The sequence below is a fragment of the Dermacentor andersoni genome, chromosome 4 (genome assembly GCF_023375885.2).
Source record: "Dermacentor andersoni chromosome 4, qqDerAnde1_hic_scaffold, whole genome shotgun sequence".
NCBI classification, from domain to species: Eukaryota; Metazoa; Arthropoda; class Arachnida; order Ixodida; family Ixodidae; genus Dermacentor; species Dermacentor andersoni.
Window position 1 is genome coordinate 80,369,208 of NC_092817.1, and position 24,435 is coordinate 80,393,642.

At 46.0% G+C, this 24,435-nt stretch overlaps 1 protein-coding gene across 1 annotated transcript; it reads right to left on the reverse strand.

Moving 5' to 3' along the window:
• Positions 1-873: 873 nt before the first annotated feature.
• Positions 874-24,167, reverse strand: LOC126536363 (adenosine deaminase-like). The gene is made up of 9 exons (XM_050183296.3): positions 23,394-24,167; positions 21,410-21,539; positions 19,842-19,903; positions 17,242-17,364; positions 12,730-12,989; positions 9,826-9,971; positions 5,726-5,967; positions 1,649-1,775; positions 874-1,126 (listed from the first exon to the last, which is right to left on the reverse strand). The coding sequence occupies exons 2-9, from the start codon at positions 21,434-21,436 to the stop codon at positions 1,037-1,039; spliced, it is 1,077 nt and encodes a 358-aa protein (XP_050039253.2). The 5' UTR covers positions 21,437-21,539; positions 23,394-24,167; the 3' UTR covers positions 874-1,036.
• Positions 24,168-24,435: the final 268 nt, after the last annotated feature.

The following is a 24,435-nucleotide window of genomic DNA, read 5'->3' on the forward strand; positions in this document are numbered from 1 at the left end:
CACATTCGAATGTCCCAAGCGCCAGAATACCTCTTTCAGCGCCTCAACCACACGGAGTCACGACACTTCTAAATAAATGCAGCTTTGACGACGTCTACACGGAACTTCTGAGGCTAACATCCCTTGAAGGATCAAACGGCTGTCTTCCAACTGCCCTATCCATTGCCCCCACACTCCGTCTCACCATCTTAGCACCTTCAAAATTACCCGACACACTTCTACTACGCTACTCAAGTCATTCTTACAACTCATATGTCATTTTGTTACTCGCGCACTGACCGGCTGACCGGCTCTTCTAAAACCTCAAACGCACGCCACCTACGGCTTTTGTCCAGTTCTCTGAAGGCTCCCTAAACTCTCGCTTCCCAAAGACCCTCCTATGTCTTTCTTTTTCTTTTCCTTTTCTTTCTACCGCCTTCCCACTCTCCCACTCTTGTTCAATCGTCTTAGAAACCACGCTTAGAGCCGTCAGGCGACAGTGCTCATTTTCTTTTAAGTCTCCCCCTTTACAGCCAGTCGCCACCGACAACGGTCGCACGTGAAGCTACTTTATTAACCTGCTAAAGCTAACCTGGCGAGGATGACAATGCGGCTTTTGACGAAGATACATCATCCTATCGAAACGTCGGCCAGCCTTTCTGAGGCACCTTATCTCTTTTTGCAACCATTCTACCACAGTGGTACACAGTAAAGGCAATCTCATTAAAGATGTTGACAGCTTAGTTTCACCGTAGCCATTGGGCAGGAATACGGCATCGCCCAAATTTATCGGTTGGAACGCCCCACCCGAGACTCACTGGGTGCATTTACTCGAACCTAATCTTATAAAGCATAAGGACGACTCGAAAGCAGTACGCAGTGAATCGAGACCGGGGTGAGGAGGCAATGCTTTAATTTTGCTTCGGCCATCGACGACGATCGGTTGCCGGAAAACATGCGGCCTCGTTGGCGCTTGGGAGGCAGCTGGGGGAGTCTCGGTGAAGTGTGGGGCTGCGTTCTCCACCGCGAAAGTATGCCTGCGTGCGACGACGACATCCTACGCGAGCCCGTTGAGCTGGTCAAACCACTTGCGCAGAGACTCTTTTTCGTCCGGGGGCAGGAAGCAGTTCTTAATGGCGTTGTGGTTCTGAAAGCAGTGAAAAGTGCTGCCGTTTCAATTCGACAATTCTCGCGAGACTGGTGTCGGGGCCCGGAACGTAAGTTAATGCAAAAATACTTCCTTAAAACTTTCGTGCTGGTGGGCATCCTTCACGGCTGGCCAAGAAAGGAAAGGGTTAATGCAAGTTACATCTGGGGGCGAATGTATCTAGCCTTTCGCTGACGAACGAGGAATTTTTGTCTTCGGATGACCATCTTCGCTAATGGTATCGAAGAACTGTAGTACAACGAGCTAGTTGGCATGGATCTTTTGAGAATAATAAAACAGAGCGCGAGAGCACAGGGCACTGAGAGACAGAGATGGGACGGGCGCACACTTACAACTGAAATTATGAAAGTAAGAGCATCAGCCGCAAAAAAATTTGCACATTCGCAGTCACGCAATCACGACACCTTGGTTGGCACTCGCCAAGTTAACACTGCTGAAATCAAGCGACGTCAGAATGGAGCCGCACTGTCAGATGCATCACGCAACACTCGCAACACCCACCGTCTGAATGATGTCCTGGGGCGTGAGTCCGAGCCTGAGCGCCAGCCAGTACTCGTCGTCGATATCCGTGTGCGTGATGGTCGGGTCGTCGGTGCTCATCGAGAAGCTGGCGTTTTGCTTCTTGCAACTGCCGAGAAAATATCGCCAGAAAATTGAGAAAAAAATTACCGACGCTCCAGAAGGTTCCTTCAGGCATCTAATCTCATGGCGCATTCTATTGAGAAAACAGAAAACAGGAGCACTCAAAAAGTGTCCGCAATATGCTCTCTCGAGAGTAGCTGCGTTCCAATGGGCGAGCAGAAGTAGGAGCACTGTGATCAAATGAGGAGCATTTTGGCGACGCCTAGAGTATTCGAGAGCAGTTCGGGCTGCTCCCGCGCGAAATAAAACGGAGTGAGAAGGAAGTCACGCGACGCGAAGGCGTCATATTTTTATTTTGTTTGTGCTTTCCTCGTTTTTGTTCAGTGTTCGCCAGCATGCAATGGCAGCTGATAAGCGAAGTTCGCATAATAATCACTGCGAATTTGGGGTCATGTGATGCACCTTCGCCCTCGCGCCTGCTCTCGGTGCGCATGGAACGTTTCAATGAAGGAGCAAGCAGTCACACTTCGGCTGAGGTACTTCTCTGCTCTTTGCCTCTGTTCCCGTTCTGCCAATGGAATGCGCCATAAACCTAGTTCACTTCCGCCTACACACACGAGCACACACACATTTCTTTTTCGGTTTATTATTATTATTATTATTATTATTATTATTATTATTATTATTATTATTATTATTATTATTATTATTATTATTATTATTATTATTATTATTATTATTATTATTTATCTGTAGCAGAAGGTTTACGTAGGTAGTTGGCAAGCCCTCAGAGCAGGCGGTGCCACTTTTGACATCGAGCACTTCCCACAGGATTGTATTCTAGTTTATAATTTTATACCTCTGTTGCTGTCGTCTTTCGGCGTTAACATCTATTAATGCGAAAGAATTACATGCCCCATTACACAGAAAATTCTATCGGCGTGACCGAAAGGTGGAACCAAAAATGGCGGCCGGCGCAAAGAGTAAAAACACGTCCAAAAATACTCGGATTGACGTCAAATTTATCAGGGAGGTTCCTGTAAACAAAGTAAACCAATGGCTCTGAAAAAAAAAATTGGTACATTTTGGTCTGGGTGGGAATACAACCCGGGCCTCCGAGGTACGGGATGAGCATGCTTTCCCGACTCCCCGGAGGTTTATGGTTTTGGCTGACTAAAGGTGTGCCTAGTGCATGCGTCATGGGGCAGCTGACGGCGTAGCCAATGCGGAGGAGGTAACGCCACGTCATGAGCGTATAAAATGAGTGTATAAAATAAACATTTCACCAAAGGGACTGTAGCGCTCTACGGTTCTGGCTGACTAAAGGTGTGCCTAGTGCATGCGTCATGGGGCACATGAGGGCGTAGCCAATGCGGAGGAGGTAACGCCACGTCATGAGGGTATAAAATGAGTGTATAAAATAAACATTTCACCAAAGGGACTGTAGTGCTCTACGGTTCAGGCTGACTAAAGGTGTGCCTAGTGCATGCGTCATGGGGCAGCTGACGGCGTAGCCAATGCGGAGGAGGTAACGCCACGTCATGAGCGTATAAAATGAGTGTATAAAATAAACATTTCACCAAAGGGACTGTAGTGCTCTACGGTTCAGGCTGACTAAAGGTGTGCCTAGTGCATGCGTCATGGGGCAGCTGACGGCGTAGCCAATGCGGAGGAGGTAACGCCACGTCATGAGCGTATAAAATGAGTGTATAAAATAAACATTTCACCAAAGGGACTGTAGCGCTCTACGGTTCTGGCTGACTAAAGGTGTGCCTAGTGCATGCGTCATGGGGCACATGAGGGCGTAGCCAATGCGGAGGAGGTAACGCCACGTCATGAGGGTATAAAATGAGTGTATAAAATAAACATTTCACCAAAGGGACTGTAGTGCTCTACGGTTCAGGCTGACTAAAGGTGTGCCTAGTGCATGCGTCATGGGGCAGCTGACGGCGTAGCCAATGCGGAGGAGGTAACGCCACGTCATGAGCGTATAAAATGATTGTATAAAATAAACATTTCACCAAAGGGACTGTAGCGCTCTACGGTTCTGGCTGACTAAAGGTGTGCCTAGTGCATGCGTCATGGGGCACCTGACGGCGTAGCCAATGCGGAGGAGGTAACGCCACGTCATGAGCGTATAAAATGAGTGTATAAAATAAACATTTCACCAAAGGGACTGTAGCGCTCTACGGTTCTGGCTGACTAAAGGTGTGCCTAGTGCATGCGTCATGGGGCACATGAGGGCGTAGCCAATGCGGAGGAGGTAACGCCACGTCATGAGGGTATAAAATGAGTGTATAAAATAAACATTTCACCAAAGGGACTGTAGTGCTCTACGGTTCAGGCTGACTAAAGGTGTGCCTAGTGCATGCGTCATGGGGCAGCTGACGGCGTAGCCAATGCGGAGGAGGTAACGCCACGTCATGAGCGTATAAAATGAGTGTATAAAATAAACATTTCACCAAAGGGACTGTAGTGCTCTACGGTTCAGGCTGACTAAAGGTGTGCCTAGTGCATGCGTCATGGGGCAGCTGACGGCGTAGCCAATGCGGAGGAGGTAACGCCACGTCATGAGCGTATAAAATGAGTGTATAAAATAAACATTTCACCAAAGGGACTGTAGCGCTCTACGGTTCTGGCTGACTAAAGGTGTGCCTAGTGCATGCGTCATGGGGCACATGAGGGCGTAGCCAATGCGGAGGAGGTAACGCCACGTCATGAGGGTATAAAATGAGTGTATAAAATAAACATTTCACCAAAGGGACTGTAGTGCTCTACGGTTCAGGCTGACTAAAGGTGTGCCTAGTGCATGCGTCATGGGGCAGCTGACGGCGTAGCCAATGCGGAGGAGGTAACGCCACGTCATGAGCGTATAAAATGATTGTATAAAATAAACATTTCACCAAAGGGACTGTAGCGCTCTACGGTTCTGGCTGACTAAAGGTGTGCCTAGTGCATGCGTCATGGGGCACCTGACGGCGTAGCCAATGCGGAGGAGGTAACGCCACGTCATGAGCGTATAAAATGAGTGTATAAAATAAACATTTCACCAAAGGGACTGTAGTGCTCTACGGTTCTGGCTGACTAAAGGTGTGCCTAGTGCATGCGTCATGGGGCACCTGACGGCGTAGGCAATGCGGAGGAGGTAATCCCACGTCATGAGCGTATAAAATGAGTCTATAAAATAAACATTTCACCAAAGGGACTGTAGCGCTCTACGGTTCTGGCTGACTAAAGGTGTGCCTAGTGCATGCGTCATGGGGCACCTGACGGCGTAGCCAATGCGGAGGAGGTAACGCCACGTCATGAGCGTATAATATGAGTGTATAAAATAAACATTTCACCAAAGGGACTGTAGCGCTCTACGCTTCTGGCTGACTAAAGGTGTGCCTAGTGCATGCGTCATGGGGCACCTGACGGCGTAGCCAATGCGGAGGAGGTAACGCCACGTCATGAGCGTATAAAATGATTGTATAAAATAAACATTTCACCAAAGGGACTGTAGCGCTCTACGGTTCTGGCTGACTAAAGGTGTGCCTAGTGCATGCGTCATGGGGCACCTGACGGCGTAGCCAATGCGGAGGAGGTAATGCCACGTCATGAGCGTATAAAATGAGTGTATAAAATAAACATTTCACCGAAGGGACTGTAGTGCTCTACGGTTCTGGCTGACTAAAGGTGTGCCTAGTGCATGCGTCATGGGGCAGCAGACGGCGTAGCCAATGGGGAAGAGGTAATGCCACGTCATGAGCGTATAAAATGAGTGTATAAAATGAACATTTCACCAAAGGGACTATCTATCTATCTATCTATCTATCTATCTATCTATCTATCTATCTATCTATCTATCTATCTATCTATCTATCTATCTATCTATCTATCTATCTATCTATCTATCTATCTATCTATCTATCTATCTATCTATCTATCTATCTATCTATCTATCTATCTATCTATCTATCTATCTATCTATCTATCTAATGCAGCAACACCTACGCCATCATAGGGTGTTCCTCGGTCGTTTTGACGGCTCCGGTCAGGTAGCTGCTGTTGGGGCAGACCTCGAAGTGGATGTTCTTGGATATAGCCAGCTTGAAGGCCTCGCCACCGTCGCGCATGGCCGCGTAGCCGTGACCTATGCGCTCGGTGCCCAGCTCTTGAATGGCGCGCGAGATGTTGCTCGGAGGCCCAGCTTCGCCCGCGTGAGCCGTGCGGTGCACGCCCAGCGTTGCCGCTTTCTGTCAGAGAGGGAACGAGTAAAACGGTCGAGCTCAGACCCGGCGCCGGCGGCCCGACTCTCTCTCTCTCCTCACAGTTCCTGGATGTTCCATTAAGGTTTGGCGTATCTGAGCGATTTGCAGTTTTGAGAAACTTCGGCAGATGAAAACAAGGTAGACATCTCTTACGCGAATGTGCCGACACCGTCTAGGTGTCGGACTCGTGAGCGTAAACGAAGTCTGCAAGCAACACTACCAACCGATTCGTGAGCTACCATGTCTTTAAAGGCCAACTACAATGAAGCGTCCGAGCAGTTTCCGTGCAAAATTTCAAGCTTGAAAGATGAGGGAATGCGTCTAGGAAAGATCGAAAAAAATGAACGTTTGTTATATCAATATTGAAAAAAAAAAAATTCAGCAGGACTTGGGATCTGTCACCACCTCGCTCGTAGACGCACGTTGCTCAGAACGTTGAGAAAGAGCGCTGCACGTCGGCATGACCACGCAGATGAGGCGGCGCTCGCGGCTGCCCGCGAGACGCCGAGAAACCTCGAAGCTGACGTGCTCGATTTGCCTCGTACCGATTTACCAGCAGGTGCACGCGGTGCCTGCTTAGGGGCTATTTAGAGGCTGCTAATAATAAAACGATCATTACTGGGCCTTCAGCTTTGCTAAGATTGCTTCTAAAGTATGTGTACCACTCATTTATAAGCAATCTTGCAGTGAAATTTCGTTGTGGTTGGTCTTCGTGTGACACCGACGATGTCTTTGATGACGACTGCTACAGGGTTGCGCCCTTTAGTAAAACGAATGTTTGTCACAAACGTCCGCGGTTCAATAGCGCTGTCATCGTGGCGAACCCTACGAAAGCGCCCAGTCTTCCACAGATACCCTAACTATACCGTAGCCTACCACTACTTGCCGTATAGCTCTTGTCGCCTATCATGACTCCCATAAGGCAGCAGTGTGTGTGCTCGCAGAATGATGCAAGCTTGACAATATCATTTGCTCATTGAGCCCGCTCTTCAGTCATCGAGTATCCCAAAGAGACTGAGCTGCACCGGACGAATTTATTGACTTCCAATAGCGCCATTTCTTGTCGGCGTGTTACAGGGCGTGGGTATTACCACGATATAAATAAACTCAACGAGCCATTCTCAGGCTTATAACTAAACAGTATGCAAACAAAAAATTATAAAAACAAATTACGCAAGAAATATTGCCAACTTCTATTAAGAGGTGGTGAGGAAGTCGGTGCCGTCAAATATGATTGAATCTATAGTTTGTTTGTTCCAGTCTTTTGCAGTTTTAACAAGGGATTAGTGTTTAAAAGGCTGATTTTTAAAAAAAAAATGTAAGCTTTCACAGTTTCCATTTGGTGGTAACGTGGTGAAATTCAGCCAGAATGTCGCACGTACAGCCTCGGATGCACGCTTAATATGCATATATATGGGTATAGCTGATAAAAGAACCTTAACCTCGCTACTTTCCTGCGTATATAGCTATTGTTTCGGGAGGTTTGCTTTAGCGAACAATGCTGCAACAACCTAGTTGCATTCTCTCGTAATTTGTAAAATGCAAGTGAATCGTATTCTGAAAACGAATATGAATTTGAATCTTTTAATATATTTTAAACACTATTTATTTTAAACATTGTACATACTTAGGAAACACGTACTATCCAGCTACCGATAAGCATGACTCTACACAATGCCACCTCGACAAAAAAAAAAATTATGTCGACAAACATCCATTGTTTTGTTGCTTGGTAGAGAGCATTCGTGCCCTTTCTCTTGTGTTTCGACACGCGCATCATGTACTTTCCGAACGGTTCGTTCTCAACTGAAACCGACACCACGTGCTTCAAGTAAAAAAAATATTTGTACAAGTTCTCGCTGCGCTCTTGGAAACAATGTAGCGTTGCAAGTGACGGTCATTTGTGTTTTCACGGATGCTCTCTTCTTGCGGCATACTGCTGCCGCGTCCACATTGTTAAAGCCCCAGATTCCGGGGATGAACACTAAAAAAAAGCAAAGGAAAATAAAAGAAAACCCGATTGTTCCACAAAATTCAGTTATTGGATACAACGCAATAATGCCGTTATGATTTTTCTTTCTTTCTTTCTTTCTTTCTTTCTTTCTTTCTTTCTTTTTTTTACTTTGTTCTGGATTACCAGCCCCACTGGAATTAGAGATTGAAAGATCAGATGCGCTGTATATATACGCACAAGATAAACCAGTTTGGCACGCCCGATTGCCCCACCAAGGAGTGCAGTGATGGCTTAGTGACAGACGGTATCGGATCAGCTGAGCAAGCACAAACGCACACTCCGAAAATGTAAAAATTGCAAACATGAAAGGTTCTACGAAGTGGTACTGTACTGGGACTTAGAAGTGACCACGCATGCTTAACATGCAAGAAGGGTTTTTTTTTTTTCTTGAGGATGAAGAACCCTTCTGCGGAGCTTGAGAAATGGTTTTGACTGTGAACTATTTGCGATTCCCCTGTTCTTTCAGAAAACAACAGAAGCGGTCTTTAGCCTATTTTACAGATACAACATTCTGTATCATCCTACTCAACCTTTAGGAGAAGGAAAAGTAGTCGAAATAGAGAACCTAATTGAATCCCAGAAGGCTATCAACATCTTATACTGATTATAAAGGTGCAATATTCTCCACAAATACCCACGAGTTACGACGACCCAATTGTGGGATAAAAGCAGGGGTAAACAGGGGTAAAGTGCCTCAGACAGGCTGGCCGACGGTTCAGTAGCTGTAGCTATCTGTTCAAACATTGTTTTGTCATCCTTGGCGCCTTAGTTTTAACGGGTTAGCAGGGTGGCGTCACGTGTTGTCACTGTGGTTGCATTTGTCTGCAAATGAAGACGCACTCAATTGACCCGTTATAACCAGGCATGGCTGCTGCGGAAAAACCTCCCCACTACTGCCTCACTTGTATGACTACGCACCCCTAGACGCTAATACCATCGCCAGTGTCCCAAAACACGCGCGCCTCACATGTTGCTTCAGTAGCTAAGTGATCGTCTTAGCCTACCGCACGTAAAGACGCAGTCGGTAGAGCGCCGCGGTCTCAGAGAACCAAGAGGCTGAGGGTAAATGCTGGCTGTAACGCATTTATTATTATTTCTTGTTCTCTTAATATGGCACTTGTCATTGTTACCATTAGGTTATCGGTTGGGCACGTACCAGCAAAACACGGATAAGTACAGCCACGCAACTAATTCCAATATATGCACGTCGCTAAAGATACAACCCAAGCAGGCTTCACCTCACAAAGTCTCTTCTTGTGGTGAAGGCAACATTGATAAACGCTCTTTAGGAAGTTTACAAGCATTGGTAGTTGTTAACACGCCTAGCAAGTATTTATACATCCGGGTGACACAACGCGAACCAATTTGGCTACCACGACTGCGCTGTGTACCACTCAACGTACGTACTCTACGTACCAAGGCGATTCTGAATCGATGCTGGAGCCAAAACAGCGTCAAAGAACGGGGCAGAACAAGAACGCTTGTCATTCGTTTTATTGCTTTGATCCCGCTATTTCGCGCTGCTTCTACTCCGACGCGTACCTGCTAGCCCACAACGCTCTCGTTCGCTAAATCGACGTTAAACCACGAACGAATCCTGTACGAGGCGTCGGGGGCATCTACATCACGGGTTCGCGACGCAGGTCCTGCTCCCGCTTCCTAAAGGCGCCAGGCTCTATCAAACGCAATTCACATCCTAATACAGGGCGCGCGTAGCGCCACGTGAGGTAAGCGTGCCGCTTACACAACGCTGAAAACGTGCCACGTCCTGTGCGGTCCTTGCTCTACGCAGGCCGCTCGACTCGTTGCTATACGTAAGCCACGGTCACCTTGAAGGCACTGATGACCTGCGGATGGAGGATCTCCTCGCCCTCCTTCTCGGTCTGCTTCGGGGCGAACACTCCACACACGTCCATGCCGACAACGCCTTTGCCTTTGTATTCCTGGCACAGGGTCACAACCTCGTCAGCCCACTCTGCGTGGAAACAACCCCGCACTGGTCGTACGAAAACAGCCACAGATCTCCCGAGCAGGCGAAAAGCAAACCTGTGCACTGCATTTCAGTGCACGATACCAGTATAAATGACTTTTCAAATATATAGACGAACGTTGTGCTCTCTCTCTCTCTCTCTCTCTCTCTCTCTCTCTCTCTCTCTCTCTCTCTCTCTCTCTCTCTCTCTCTCTCTCTCTCTCTCTCTCTCTCTCTCTCTCTCTCTCTCTCTCTCTCTCTCTCTCTCTCTCAAAATCGTAGGAAAGACATTTCGCGGTTACCGCTGCTCCGTTCTTTCAAATTTCGCGTCAAGAGCGCATTGAATGATCCCAATTGTTTAATATAGCAGCCTTGGCACTGATACTTGCCTGGCTTCCAATAAAAAAAATGACAAGTTGCCTTCGTCTGTGCCTCTAGAATGCTCCTCCAACTGGTTAATAGGTACAGACCTCGAACTTCATGCTTTGCCATACTGCAGACGCCAGACGTGACAAAGCCGCCATGTTTACAATATATTTTGCTACAAAAAAAAATCACTAGCGCGAACTTTGACACTAGTGTCTTCTGGAGCTGCAAGCATGGTTGTTCAGCCAGCGTGGGAGTTACGGGCAGTGCATGGATTTACCTGAACTTCGCCCTTGTCGCTTAGAACAGGCTTGTGGCTTTGCAAGTTGATAGTATTCAACAACATATCGCGTTATAAATGCAAGAATTCGTAATGATTACGCATGTTGACAGAGAGTGCCTTGCTTTGTTTAAAAAACTAGGATTGATCGGAAATTTAGAAGGATACATTATAATCAATAGCTTTACATGTACGATTGAATCTCAAGTGCGAATAATAGACGAATCAGTGTTGTGAACCACGGAACGGGTTGCAATGTTTCTTCACGGAAGTTAAAAAAAAAGACAGTAGTCGTGCCATCGCCGTCGCTTCTGTACCATCGTTATCTCTGTTTATTGATAGCTTGTAGTTTTGCTAGCATTGTCACACACACACACACTCACACGCACAGAATCTCGTGTCCCTCACACAATTACTCGCCCTACACAAACACGCTGGTTCATCTAGCAACGCTATGCAGAACCCCAAACGATCTGCGATATGATTCGCATAACATCGATTCCTAGAGTGCATGGTATCTGCATAGTCTTCTTGCAGTTGTTTCGCTTTCGCTTGATTTATTCGTTGATGCACTTTCTTTCGATGTTGCTTTCTGCTAAACCACTCTCACACCTGCAACAGCCGTGTATGTGCTACAGCATGTGTAACTAAATAAATAAATAAATAAATAAATTCTTCCTGTACAAACACCATGCATCGTATTTGTCCTCGTACGAGCGTGGACGTTTCAAAGCATGCACCCGCCTCCACTGGTATTTCAATTTTGGCATATTATGTGAACTGTGTGGTGCATAAACATTAACAGTTAAGAAACGAGAGTTGCACGCTTCGCACTCAGATGTATAACACTTAATTAGACGCTTTAATACAGCTTCACTTTCACATAGATTCTAACGTGCGCGTTTTTTTTTTTTTTAGGACGTCCGTAGCAAGGCGCGACATGAACCTATCTGTCTACCGCAAAGCACCGGCATCGAATTACAATCAAAGAAAAAGCCTAATGAAAGTACTGCGTTCATGAGTGCACCCCTGTGGGTACCAGGTCAAATTCGTAAATGTTGTAAGCGTTCCTTATCGTTATGTTCTTCATCCTTTTCATTGTATACAATCATCATTATCACGGACATTTGCACCTACTCCTACGGGCTCTGTCTAGGAGTCACCGAATGAAAGTGTTGGTTCGACCTCTGTCTTACAAATGGCGGAGGGTACAGGTATCGATTTTACTACTTCTCGCACGACAGTAGCGAAGCAACGATTTTATTCGGTGACTCAGACAGAGCCCGTGGGAGCAGGTGAATATGTCAATGATAATGATGATTATCTGCGAGGGTTGTTCAATAAAGACTGAAACCGATGCTCTGAAATTTTCATTTTTGAAAATTATTCATCGGCACTTTTAGTCCTTTCTTTATGCTCCCAAGTAAGTAAAATGTACGCGTCCCGCCTCTTCTACTAACGAAATGCGAAAACACCCGTGTACTTAGATTTAGGTGCACGTTGAAGAACCCCAGGTGGTCGAAATTTCCGGAGTCCTCCACTACGGCGTGCCTCATAATCAGAAAGTGGTTTTGGCACGTAAAACCCCATAATTTAATTTTTTTTTTCTAGCAAGCCTAGATAACATTGGTCCAGCCATCTTTTCACACCTGCTTTGCAACTGCCTCCTATGTCTTTACTACGCCTTGTTCTGTATCAAATCAACGTCCGTTTTACATAAGCACAAAAAGTAGTCGGAGAGCACCGCATCTGGACTTTAGGGCGACTAAGGGGATCGTTGCGATGCTTCGGAGCACGGTAAGCGAGGACATTGCTTTCACACAGAACAAGACGTGGAAAAAGGCGTTGTCAAGACATTAGGACATTGGGGACGATCTTTAAGGTGGCAAAAGATGACTTCACTCACGTTATTTAGGCTTGATAGAAACGATGGGATAGGTGCACTTCACTTTCTGGTGAGTACATGGAAAGGAATAAATGTGTGGATGACTAATTTTCAGAAACAGAAATAGAACCATCAGTCTCAGTCATTTACCGAACAGCGCCTGCGCCATAAAAAGGTAGAAGACCGCATAACTGGCGCTTCCACTACGAGTAGATTGTGGCCGCCGTTCTCACCGGGCTTGTCCCTAAAGCAGGCGAGCACGAGGCGTGCCTTGATGCCGCACTCGTCCTCGGCCTTTTTGAATCCCGCAAGTGTGGCGTCGACCACCTCCCGCGTCGTGTTGAGGGTCATGGGGCCCGAGCCCTTGGGCAGGCTCGACATGGTGCTGCTCATCATTTGCGCGAACAGGCGCATCTCGCTGTAGATGACGCCGCAGTTGGCCTGGTCCACGGCGGCCTCGTATGCAATCCGCGTCAGGGCATCGCGGTCGCCACTGCGCAGTCGCAGGCAGAAAGTGCGGCGCGGCTAGGCTGAGGGTGAGCACAAAGTCGCGCGTCTTATTTATTTATTTATTTTCACATACTGCAGCCCCCGGTGGGGCTATATCAGGAGTGCATAATACAATACAATACAAAAAAAAGAAATACAATAGGCAACAAAGAAAGAAAGTTAAGCGCAATGTTGAGGGAGCACAGACAAGAATTCGTTTAATGGGAGAGAACTGTTGGTTCCTGGTAGCGAATTCCAAGCTTCATTTGTTTTAGGGAAAAAGCTATACTTAAAAGTATTAATGCGTGCAAAAAAGGGTGTAATGTTAAGCGCGTGATGACTCCTACTAGAGGAGATTTTTGCAAAAGTGATATATTCATTACTGGAGAGGCGACAAGACGAACGAATGTGGCCAGCCCGGCCATGGCGGTTACGTTCGTATAACTTCACGAGACACAGCTATGTGGAAAATCGGCTGCAATATATTTTTTTTTTCAGGCGTAAACAAGAACTGATGACCGAGAGATTTACCTCTCATTTCAAGCCAGACACATGGATGGCATCGTATGGCGTCAGAGCCGGTAGCGTCACCTCTTTTGCGCTCCTCAATATACCTGCTGTAAATGTGCTATCTGCCACACGGGGCATTGGTTTTAATTTATTTTAAATTAAAGAACAAGCAATAACCAATACATTTACCTTCCATTTCAAGCCACATGCGCGGGATATTATGTACTGGTGGTTCACTTACATTCTTTATTGCCACTTTTCGGGAAAGAAATCCTTTAGTTCATGCGACACAATCGTTTCGTCACGGACGATAAAATATAACAGTCAAGTGCGTTTAAAATCCTGCAAAATGACGTCACAGACCTGAATGCAGGGTCAACGTACAGACTTGCAGTATCCGCTAACACACAAACTTGCGGTCGGCATAAAAAAAAGCTCGTGTATACTTCTGGCACATTAGACTAGTCGCTTTCGAACACTCTGAAGTGATGCCACAGTGCAGTTTACATTCGGTTGTGTGTAGTCGAGCACTCTGAACGCAATCACCTGATTCGTTTAGAGCGCCGTGCTTCAGCTCGAAGTGCTCGGGTTGCTCCCATGCCTTCAACCTAGCAGCGCGATCGAGGTCCAATAGAAACTCGATAACGTGGTTACTCCGATTCCTCTGGTAGCACGTTCGGCTCGCACATCCTTTCACTGCCTCATATCTAGAAAGGGTACCGCATCTCTGCAAACTGAGTTAGACCGCTGTGGGAACTAGTCTAGTGTATCATTTCTTCGCACACAATGAAATAATGTGAAAAGATGTGAAATCAAATCAATCAATAATAGGCTTTGGCATAGGCAAATACTTAGCTAGTCATCAGTATTTTCCATTGCTAAATGAATGAGAATTTGGCTTTACCATTTGCGCGAGTTTCTTAAAGGGGTGGTATTTTGGTTAACTACGCGCTAACGCACGTGTCTAAGTACTGAAAAGAAACGAAGGCTATTCGATGAAGTGGTTTGTGGGACGCAAAGTTATTTCCCCGCAAGTTTGGGAATTGGTGCATCGAAATTGACGATGTTCCCAGCATATCAAAAGAATGGACGTATCGCGAACACAGATTCAACCCTACATTTGCAACATGCGCCATAGGTGAATTATTTAGTAAGTAATTATTGACAATCGCCGGCTTAATGAGAAAATCGGTTGTTACAAGAGAGACACAGTGATTACGCATTTACTTATGCCAGAAGACACGAAAATTGACTGCCAGGAAACAAAAATAGTTTGCTTAATGCACATTTTTTAAGAATTACGAAGACCTTTCCCTGGCAAAAGACTGTCTTGATACGACGATGCATCTAAGAAACCACCTTTTACTGAATCCCTCATGAATATGGTGAGGGCCGAGTGGTTGTACTCTTGTGTACGCGGCTACTCTTGCATTAGTTGCGCGAATAAAGCCGGTGGTAGCTGAGCGGTGGTCGGCTGCCAGAGATCCCATCACAAAATCCCAACGTTTCAATTCAAATACGTTCTTATGTCGCGGTCGCAGACCTGCAGGATCAACGTCGCCATCTATTGGATGAAATATGAAGCTTTACAATGGATCCGTGGCCTCCACGGTGGATCAATGATGGCTAGAGAAAGTACGTTTCTTCGCGGGCTCTTTGGTGTGTTGGGAAACGTCACACCTATGTCGCTCAATGTACGCACTAAACGTGAAGCGCAATATTAACTAAATTTCATTAAGCATCCTTATCCAAATGAAACTGAAATTATTGGTTAAAAATGAACGGGCTAGAACACACGGTCAGGTCGATAGTGCAAGTACCACTTCCTCAGAAATATATGGGTTGCACTTGACCTATGACAAAGGCTTAGACGAGAAAGGTAGCCCGTTTACGTTTACTTTGAGAAATGAAAGAGAGAAAGAAAGCATTAGATACTAGAAATTTCTAACAGTCTTAGCAAGAAAATTCTGCACGCCCAACACACGTAAAAATAAAAGAGAATGGTGAAATAAACAATATTGCGTAAAAGGTCCCTTCCATGGCTAAAATTTTACATCGCTTGTATACTGTATTTCTAAAGTCTTGTCTCCCCCTCTAAAGTAGAAGGAATGCTCAGGCTTGCTGTGCTAAGTTTCTGCCTAGTGTTGTGGGTTTTACATGGTTTTGCTATGTCAGCTGTTGACCGCCTGGCAACCACTATGCGGTTAGACCGGCCATAAATGTCTCCTTGTGGGCATTTCCTTCGCAGTAAAATCTTACCCAACTTCATTTGATTTGTCGCCGCCCGGCAAGCTTACTCCCGTGTTGTGTCGGCCGTGTATGAAGGTTCTTGAGAATTACAAGAATTATTGACCATCTCGCTAGTTCTGTGCTCTGCCATAGTGTCCTTTCTTCGTTCCTTGTATGTCAAGGTAAAGGGAGATGAAGGTATGCATCGTCACTTACAGCGCATACATAGACGAGGGACAAAAAGGACGACGAAGACAAAAGCTGAAACAGTGTTAGCGATGCCCGACGAAATAGAAATATACTGAAGCAAGGTTTGGGTACGGGCTAGTTGGTATTCCATGGTATCAATCGTCACTTACAGCGCATACATAGACGAGGGACAAAAAGGACGGCGAAGACAAGCGCTGCCGATTGATACCATGGAATACAAACTAGCCCGTACCCAAACCTTGCTGAAGGTATGTAGATGCGCAGAGCGGCCAGCTGTACGCTCTTCGTATTAAGCCTTCCTCGAACGCCCAGTTGGCTGTATTCTTCTGACGACACTTCTAGTGTCTTGCATTCTACGAGAAAACGCCTAATCAATATTCAAGCGCTCACAGCGACTCAAGTTTGACGTAAAAGCCTGCTCTTCTTTTAATAATGTATGCGTGCCTATGTTTGGCGTCATATGCATCTGCTCGTTTATCATGTTTTTTTTCTTGAGTGAGTCAGAATAAACGTCAAAGTTATTCTACGCGAATGCTAAATTCTGCTAACTTCGAGCCCGGGAACGCCGTTGTGTGCCCTGTCGCCAGATATTCTTTTTTTTTTATCTTCTTTGAATATTACTGGCTGAAGACAATCTTCGAAAATGGCGTAAAGTGTAAAAGGACGCCGCTTAGCTCATGACACTCTTCTGTGCAATAGGTCGAGCTATAACGAGAATCTCTTAGCCATCCGAAACATCACCTCCGAATCGCCATTGAACTGTTGCGAAACTCTAGGAGGGTTGCTGCTTGAGCTGGTTCGGCAGTTTCTTTCTATTTCTATTTCAGTTTTTTCATGTTTCTTTTTTGTTTTTTTCGGGGGACGGTGTGCGGAACGGCAATAATACAGCACGAAAAAACAGGACATAGTCATACACTGAGGGGACCCACACGCAGTGCTGTACGCTTAACGTCTCTCTCTACCGTGTCCTGTGTTTTCGCGCTGTTACATTTCCGTTTCCAAAAAATATCGCCGAAAGATCGCAGGAAATTCGAAACACTACTGTCGGGTCCCGTATTCGCAAAGGGACAGGTCTAGCTGTTGATTTTGCACGCTCGCGCGCGTCTGACATTATCTACTATGCAACCACCACGAATGCTCTGCTGCGACGTCTTCTCGCGTAACTTGGAAATGCCCGCTAGCTCATTCGTGCAACGACGCGCTGCCAAACATGTCCGGCCATGAGCGTCAATGCCTGTGCTGACAGCACAGTTATTGGCTAGCACGAACCAAGCCCACGAATGCAGAACGTTAGCGACAGTGCTTACACAATGACTCTCAGGTAATTGGGCATCTCCTTCAGGTAGTTCTGGAGTGTGCTCGGTTTAGCCGGCCTTGTTTTCTTCAAGCAGTCTTGAAGGTTGGCATAGCCGAGATCAATCTTTTTCTTCCTGTAATGAAATTGGGTGTAAAGATTTTGACAATTTGTAGCTAATGCAGTCTGCAGGCTGAGTATGTGTCCATTCCACTGTTCTCCTGCAAGAAAGAGCACTTTATCGGCACCGTTTCTACGAAGTACCTATTCCAATGAAATATCTGCAAAGTTATGCAAGTCGGCTGCCCTGCAAGGCTGTTTTCCCGCAAGAAAAAAAATGTGGGCTAGAATTACATGTAATAATAGTTACCCTCCAGCTTTTCTTCCACCGAGATGGTAGATATATATTTCTCCCATTCAATATGCTTTATCACTGCTGAACTCCCACCCAATATGGGGGGTCGTTGAATTAATTATCATTGAGGTAATAGTTCTGCGGAAACCCGCAAGGTGGGGAGAAGTAGTTAAATAAGGGAAAATGAAACATCCACCGAATCGTAGCAAATGCTACAAAGGAAACACATACGGGTTCCTCGAAAGAAAATCCTTGCAGTTGAAGAAAAATTCGTTCTGGTCCGGGACTCGAACGTGGGACTACGGCCTTTCCGGGGCAGCCGCTCTACCATCAGAGCTAACCAGGCGGCTAGCAGATGGCAGGGTGAAGTCGAATTTGTCAACAATTTGAAGCAAAGGCAAGAGTTTGCCGTAATAGCTCTGCGTCTGCTAGCCGCCTGGTTAGCTCAGATGGTAGAGCGGCTGCCCCCGAAAGGCGGTGGTCTACGGTTCCAGTCCCGGACCAGGACGAATTTTTCTTCAACTGCGAGGCTTTTCTCTCGAGGAACCCGTGTGGGTTTCCTTTGTAGAAACTACTACGATTGGGTGGATGTCTCATTTACCCTTAATTAGTTATCATTAATCAACTAACTTGCTGATCCTCACTTGCTTCGCTCCTGTGTAGAATTTTTCACTGTGGACCTACGGCCCTATAACGTAAAACTATTCCCGTCTGTTTACATTCCAGTGTGCTAGCGTCAACCTTACGTAACCACCAACGCGAGCATTGGGCGGTAAATCGCAGCGTTGTCTGAAGAGCCCAATCAAACGCTCTCCTCGTTTATAGGAGGTCATTTTTGTTTGCTTTCAAAGCGAATGTCGTTGCCTACATTCAGCGGTTCTTCTTATCTAATTGGCTGACAAGAGGTGAGGAGCACGCTGAAATGGAGAGGGTTTTGGAGGGACCGAGCCAGCGTAGTGAAATTATGTAACCAGAAGAGAAAGGTGGTGCCGGCGTCTGCGACTAGTCCGCTTCCCAATGCATAGCTTGCCATGGCTGGTCACAAATCACGATGGCGTGCAACGAAAGGTTACAAATGTCACTAACACGGATCCCCAGCGAACAAAAGTTGGCAGAGCGATGTCGTAAACGTGCCGAAAGGCTCGACAACGCTGTACTGCCAAGCAGAAATTATTGTTATATTCAAATGAGTGCATTCTTTCCGACACTTCCGGGTATCCAGTACCAGGCAAAGTGGGCGCAGCCTGAAAACTTTTCGCCCATAGCTGAGGGTTACGGCAAATAAAAGGTGTAAAATAGGAAATAATTTTTTTTGTTGGGTCTAATCTTGCATAGTGAGTGTGTGCACGTAATATCAGATGGGGAGTTTTCGCGGCTTTTGTGATGTCGCGTGACAGACAGCCGAAATAAGGGAGGGGGGGGGGGGGGGGGGAGAGAAATGTTTGACCAATCGGGGAGGTCTGATTTCGGAAAATGAAATAGCACTTTGGAATAGCATTACGATATAGCGCCCCAGAGCCCCATGCAAGTTAGTTTATATACACGATTGTTTACAAGTGGACTAAGTTTTTCCTGATAGCCTGTGAACGAGAGCTTATGGTTGTAAAGCAGCCTTTATTGCGCATGCGCTCCATCATTTTTGCAAATGGTGAATGTTACGCTTTCCCATTCGAATTTCTCTGTCGCAATGGAGTCAGCGCGACGCCAAAATGAAACGTGTTCATTACCTGTTTTGCATTTCTGCGTCATTACAACTCCTGTGTCGTTAGTAATCGTTGCCCACACTAATATCTGTAAACTACGCTGAACGGAAAGCTGCGACGTTTCCTTTTTGTGTATTTTTCTCGTTTGCTTCGTTCACACAAACTACTAGCTCGCCCATCCTCACATGCCTCACTTCTGTTTGGAACTGCGATAACCTCCTGCAAGGGAGCTATACACATCATTATTTACGAATAGACTAACTTACCTTTTTCTACTTTGTGCATTAGTGGATGACTAAGTTCCGTTGTCTCAACGAAGTTAACCATTACGTGTCTTCTGATAAAAGATACCTTTCTAGGGATCGAAAGTGAGAGAAACGCTTTGTGTTACCACATAAAGATCGTTTCGAAATTATAGGCTAAAAGATAAAAAATTGATGGAGAAATCGTCAATGCAGTGACAATTGGTCGAGTTAGCCAGCGCTTTGTCTCCACGGCACTTCGACAGCTTCTGAGTGACTGTATACGAAAGTGTCCGAGAGAAGCAGTCCTTACTTTGCGTACTCCATAATCGTCGTATGGCGTATGTGGCCGTCCAAGTGAGTATGCAGCATGACCTGGAGAAAGGGACATCGCGTCACCGCGCGCCATCAAGAACCACAGCGTGTGGTCCTGTTAAGTATTTTATAAGAACTTGTCGTAAAGTGCCAAGTGTTAAAGTATACTCTAAACAAGCGTTTTGAATTTTCCTCCTGCACTTTTATCTCCATCAGCGCGCAAGGCAAGCCATTCAAGTGTTTGCAACTAAACAATGAAATAAATGAGGCTGTGCTTGTAAACTGGTCGGCTGCGCTTTTGAAACACCATATATGTGCATTTTTACCAAGAGAGCAAGACCGGCATGCCTGTTTACGACATGAAGACGAACCATGTTGACAAAGTCGACAGCTGCTGTGCGACTGCACAAACCGACGACGTGTGGCCGAGACTACTTAAAGTATCCGTCATTTTAGCCAGGTCCAGTGCCTTGAATTGGTAAGAACAACAACAGAAATGTTCAGCTGAGTTGAGCGATGAACAGAGCAACAGGGATCTTTGGTTAACACACGCATGCCACGGTTCTTAACTGCTGTTCGTACTAATGTGGGAATTAAGTTAGTGGAGCGTCCTTTTTGCCCACTTGGAGCTATAGGAAGAAAATTTATTCACCCATAGACGTGCGTATAACAGTTACATATGTTTACACGGGTGCATACAATGATTACAACCAGTGTCCTTCAATGCTGGTAAAACGTGGCTTCTGAGATCAAGCCAGCATGCATTGAGGAAAAAGGTGCCAGTGCGATCTTGGAGGGCCATGAATAAAGCAAATAAGTCCTGCGAAATTAATCCGTAAGGTGAAGAATGTTTTGTCAAAGGAAAAATAACCCGACAGCAGTACCTCAGCCTCCAGACTAAGAATTCTTCTTCAACTGCCAACCTTTCTGAGAAAGCTGCATTGGTGACTTTGAAGATTCTGCTCATTTTAAACAAGTGACTTTTTTTTCTGTTACCGTGAATGCTAAAGCTTTCAACTTATGTGATGGGATGACACGCAGTTTAATGTTAACCGATTTGTGCAAGCTTGTCGAAGCGAGGTTTTCGTATTGGAATCTGAGTGTCAGAACTTGCTCTAATTGGCAGACCATCCCCCTCTAATCCTACCCTCCCCACCCGCTGCACCAGATCGCCATGATGTCATAGATTCTGACAGCGTCCGTGGTTGTTTGTTGTTTACCGTTGAATTGTTTACCGCTAAGGGTGGGTTACGTAGCTTTCTAACAGAACCGAAAACTCAACCTAGGAAGTTTCAAGAACTTCGCCTGCGCGAAAATTCTCTATATAATAAAAAAAAAACATTGCAATCAGTGAGGTCACACCGATGTGATTTGGTAGCACTTTGGTTTCGTTGCGGAATTTAAGAAAGCAATGTTTGGAGCTCCCATTATTCCTTCTTATTAATAAACTATTTTCTCGCCAAATAAGACGAAATCACTGTTTTGAAAGAACACTTTAGCTGTATAAATTGAGTTGATATATGTCTGTAGTCGCCTTTTAAGCATTTGAACAATTGCGAAGCGCACCTTGAACCTTGGGAAGGGTACGGCCATCTTGAAAGTGGTTTAGGTCGTGACACGAAGAACGGACGAGGCTGAAGGCACGTTCTCAGGGAGCAGGCGTTGAGATCTCAGTTCTTCGAGAATCACCGCCCAACTAGAAGGCGCACAAAAACCGAAAATTAGGAGGTTATGTATTGCACTCACACTATAAATTGCTGACACATTGCTGAAAAAATTAAATAACATGAAATTTTTTTTACATAGTTAAAAGAAAATGTTTGATTTTCGGAAAAGGAACGAGTCGCCTAGTGTTCCAACACATCATCTTTGTGCGGTTATAGGGCGATAAGTCAATCTCTTAGGCCATGGCTGGTGCTGCCGACTTTAAAAACTTTTGCAGCATCCGGGTGCTTAGCGTTCTCTTCTTGTCTTTCGTCCGATCGCGTTGCCTAACGTTCACCATGACTGTAGCACTAGTAGTAGTTAGAGTGTCTTTTTTTTTTCAGGCGCCAGCTAGTTGTTCTGTAGCCTGTTGTTAGTCTGTTTGCAGGGGTTACTCATATGGAAAGAAAACCCTCAATATACTTCAGGCGCATGCTCTCTGCGCTTTTCTTGGACTTGGCGGAGAAGAAGAAGATACCGCAACTTATTACTCGGACGGGGACCGTAGACACAGCCCAGCGCTGAACTCACAACGAAAGTTTTATTTATGACATAGCACAATATGTATCCCCAATAACAACAGAAAGAAACTGAGCAAGCAAACTCTTAACGCAAACAGCAAAATTGTCCTTACATTTTAAATACCTACTCCACGTGCTGACACTATCAACACGTTTGCCATTTGTCGAGAACGGCTCTATCTTTATCGGTTAGAGCGATCGACGGACGGCTGATACACGCATTGTTGTCCTCAAACCACGTCTTCGTTGTTGAAGAACTTAGGACAGCTTATGAAAACGTATTCCAGGACCTCCCGTGAATGGCCGCACGTGCAACAAGGCACAGCTGAACGACCCCGAGCGAAACGCGAAGAGACGTTCCCTTTGGCTTATTCGTGCCGCGGCCGTAATTTAAATCACCTCTTTCATAATAACTTTCACTGTTTCGAGACGTATTCTCCAGCGCGAAGCTTCACTGACGCGACGGGCATGCCGTCAATGCATTGCAGAACTGTGCGAGCCTTCGAGCGTTCATGGGAGGAATTACATTCATATCGTAGGGCAGCGCGTGTTGATAAAGAATGTGTCACGCGAGTGCTAGAGACTGTGCGGCCGAATTCTCAAAAGTTTTCGATCTAAGTGTTCTTCGCAATTGGCAAGCTGATATTATGTCCACAGTGTCAGGATTGGCTGCAATTTTATCTTACCAAAAACTCTAGCGTGAGAATTTTCGTGAGTGTGGACCAACGTTGTTCGGAGCGTCTGGCACGTTCAAGGAAACAGCGTGCTCGCCTGTGTGGCGGTAGCACTGCCCGCGTGACCTTCGAACGTAACTTCATAAAATAAAGCGTAAAGCGCGTTTCTACAATGCCTAGATCATGCGCCCACGCGTAAAGACAATATATCTCCATGTGATCATCTCACCTCGATGCTTTCAAAAGATATCTAAGGAGCCCCTTGATACGCTAAAGCTGGCTAATTTTGACCGTAGTGTGCCGTAAGACGGACGCAGCTAGAACACTCTTAACGTCTACTCTTAGGGATTAACACGGCAAGCTGGGCGAGTTGGTGATGGAACATGTTCCTATGGGTGAGCAGCTCAACCCGGACAAGAGACGAGAGGAACGAGCGCAGTCTCGTCTCTCGTCCGGGTTGCGCTGCCCACCCATAGGAACATACTCTTAGGGGCCGAAGATAGAAACGGACCGCCACGAACCGTTGTGAGCTAAGCACGCGGAGACGTGACTTGACCTTATTAAGCAGACCACCACAACGACAAAGTGCCTGTGGGCTAAGACGAAGGTACTGGTCGGCGGTAGCTGACCCATTCAACAGGGCGGACTTACCAGAGGCTCTTCGAGCACAGCTTGGGCACACCGGGGCGGCAAGGGGAGCGCCACGTCGAAGCTTCCTCTTTGTCGCCACGCGTGCACCCTTGAACGTGAGCGACGTGAGCAAGAGAAAAGGAGGCGAAAGTCTTCGACGCTTGCACCTTGCAGGCTGTGCTGCCTTCAGGTCGACGACGAGCTGACTAAACAATGACTAAAACAAAAATAACTAAACAAAAAAGCTAAAGAACCGACAAACAGCAGTAAAAAATATATTGCGAGAAAGCAAGCAAGAAGCGACACGGGATGCAATAAAACAAAGGAAAAGGGATAGTAGTACCAAAAATAGAAGTCTCGAATGCAGTTTTTGGGAAACTAGACTGATTTACCTTTCTAGCTCGCCCGATTCTTGGCCGACTCCCCCCGATAGTGGGCACGAACCTTAAATAGAGGCGATCCACCAATGCCGCCAGGTTTATTCGAGGGGACAAAATTATAAAATAATGCCTTCGACGTACGTAGTCGTTGACTTGATAGGCGAGCAGTTGATCCTTATACGTGCACGTCATTAAGAGTGCATTCCCATCCAGCTCTCTGGTTGACGCATGTTGGAGAGCACACGTCACGAAGCTTTGAAGTAGATACGGATGGAGAGCCTAGACGTTGGTGGCACGTACCACCTACTCTGGCAGATCGGGCAAGAACCCCGGGTAGTTCAATATAAAATAAGTAAAAGAAATGCAAATCGGCCTACTCTTTGACATTTGCTGAAATACGTACGCCGCCTTTAACTCGAACGCCCATGTAGAGGAAAGCGAAGAGAAAGGGTGGGCTTTGCGCGAGAAGGGGGGGAGTGGAGCAGCACAATATTTGCGGCAATGGGCATCATTGTTGTGCGACAGTCGCTAAGAATCTACACGGAACTCTTATTCAACCAACCAATAAATAAATAAATACATAAATAAATAAATAAATAAATAAATCTGTGAAACAATCACATGATTAATTTATTTTACTCAGCTAAATAGAGCACAACAGGTATATAAAGCAGGAGACTCCA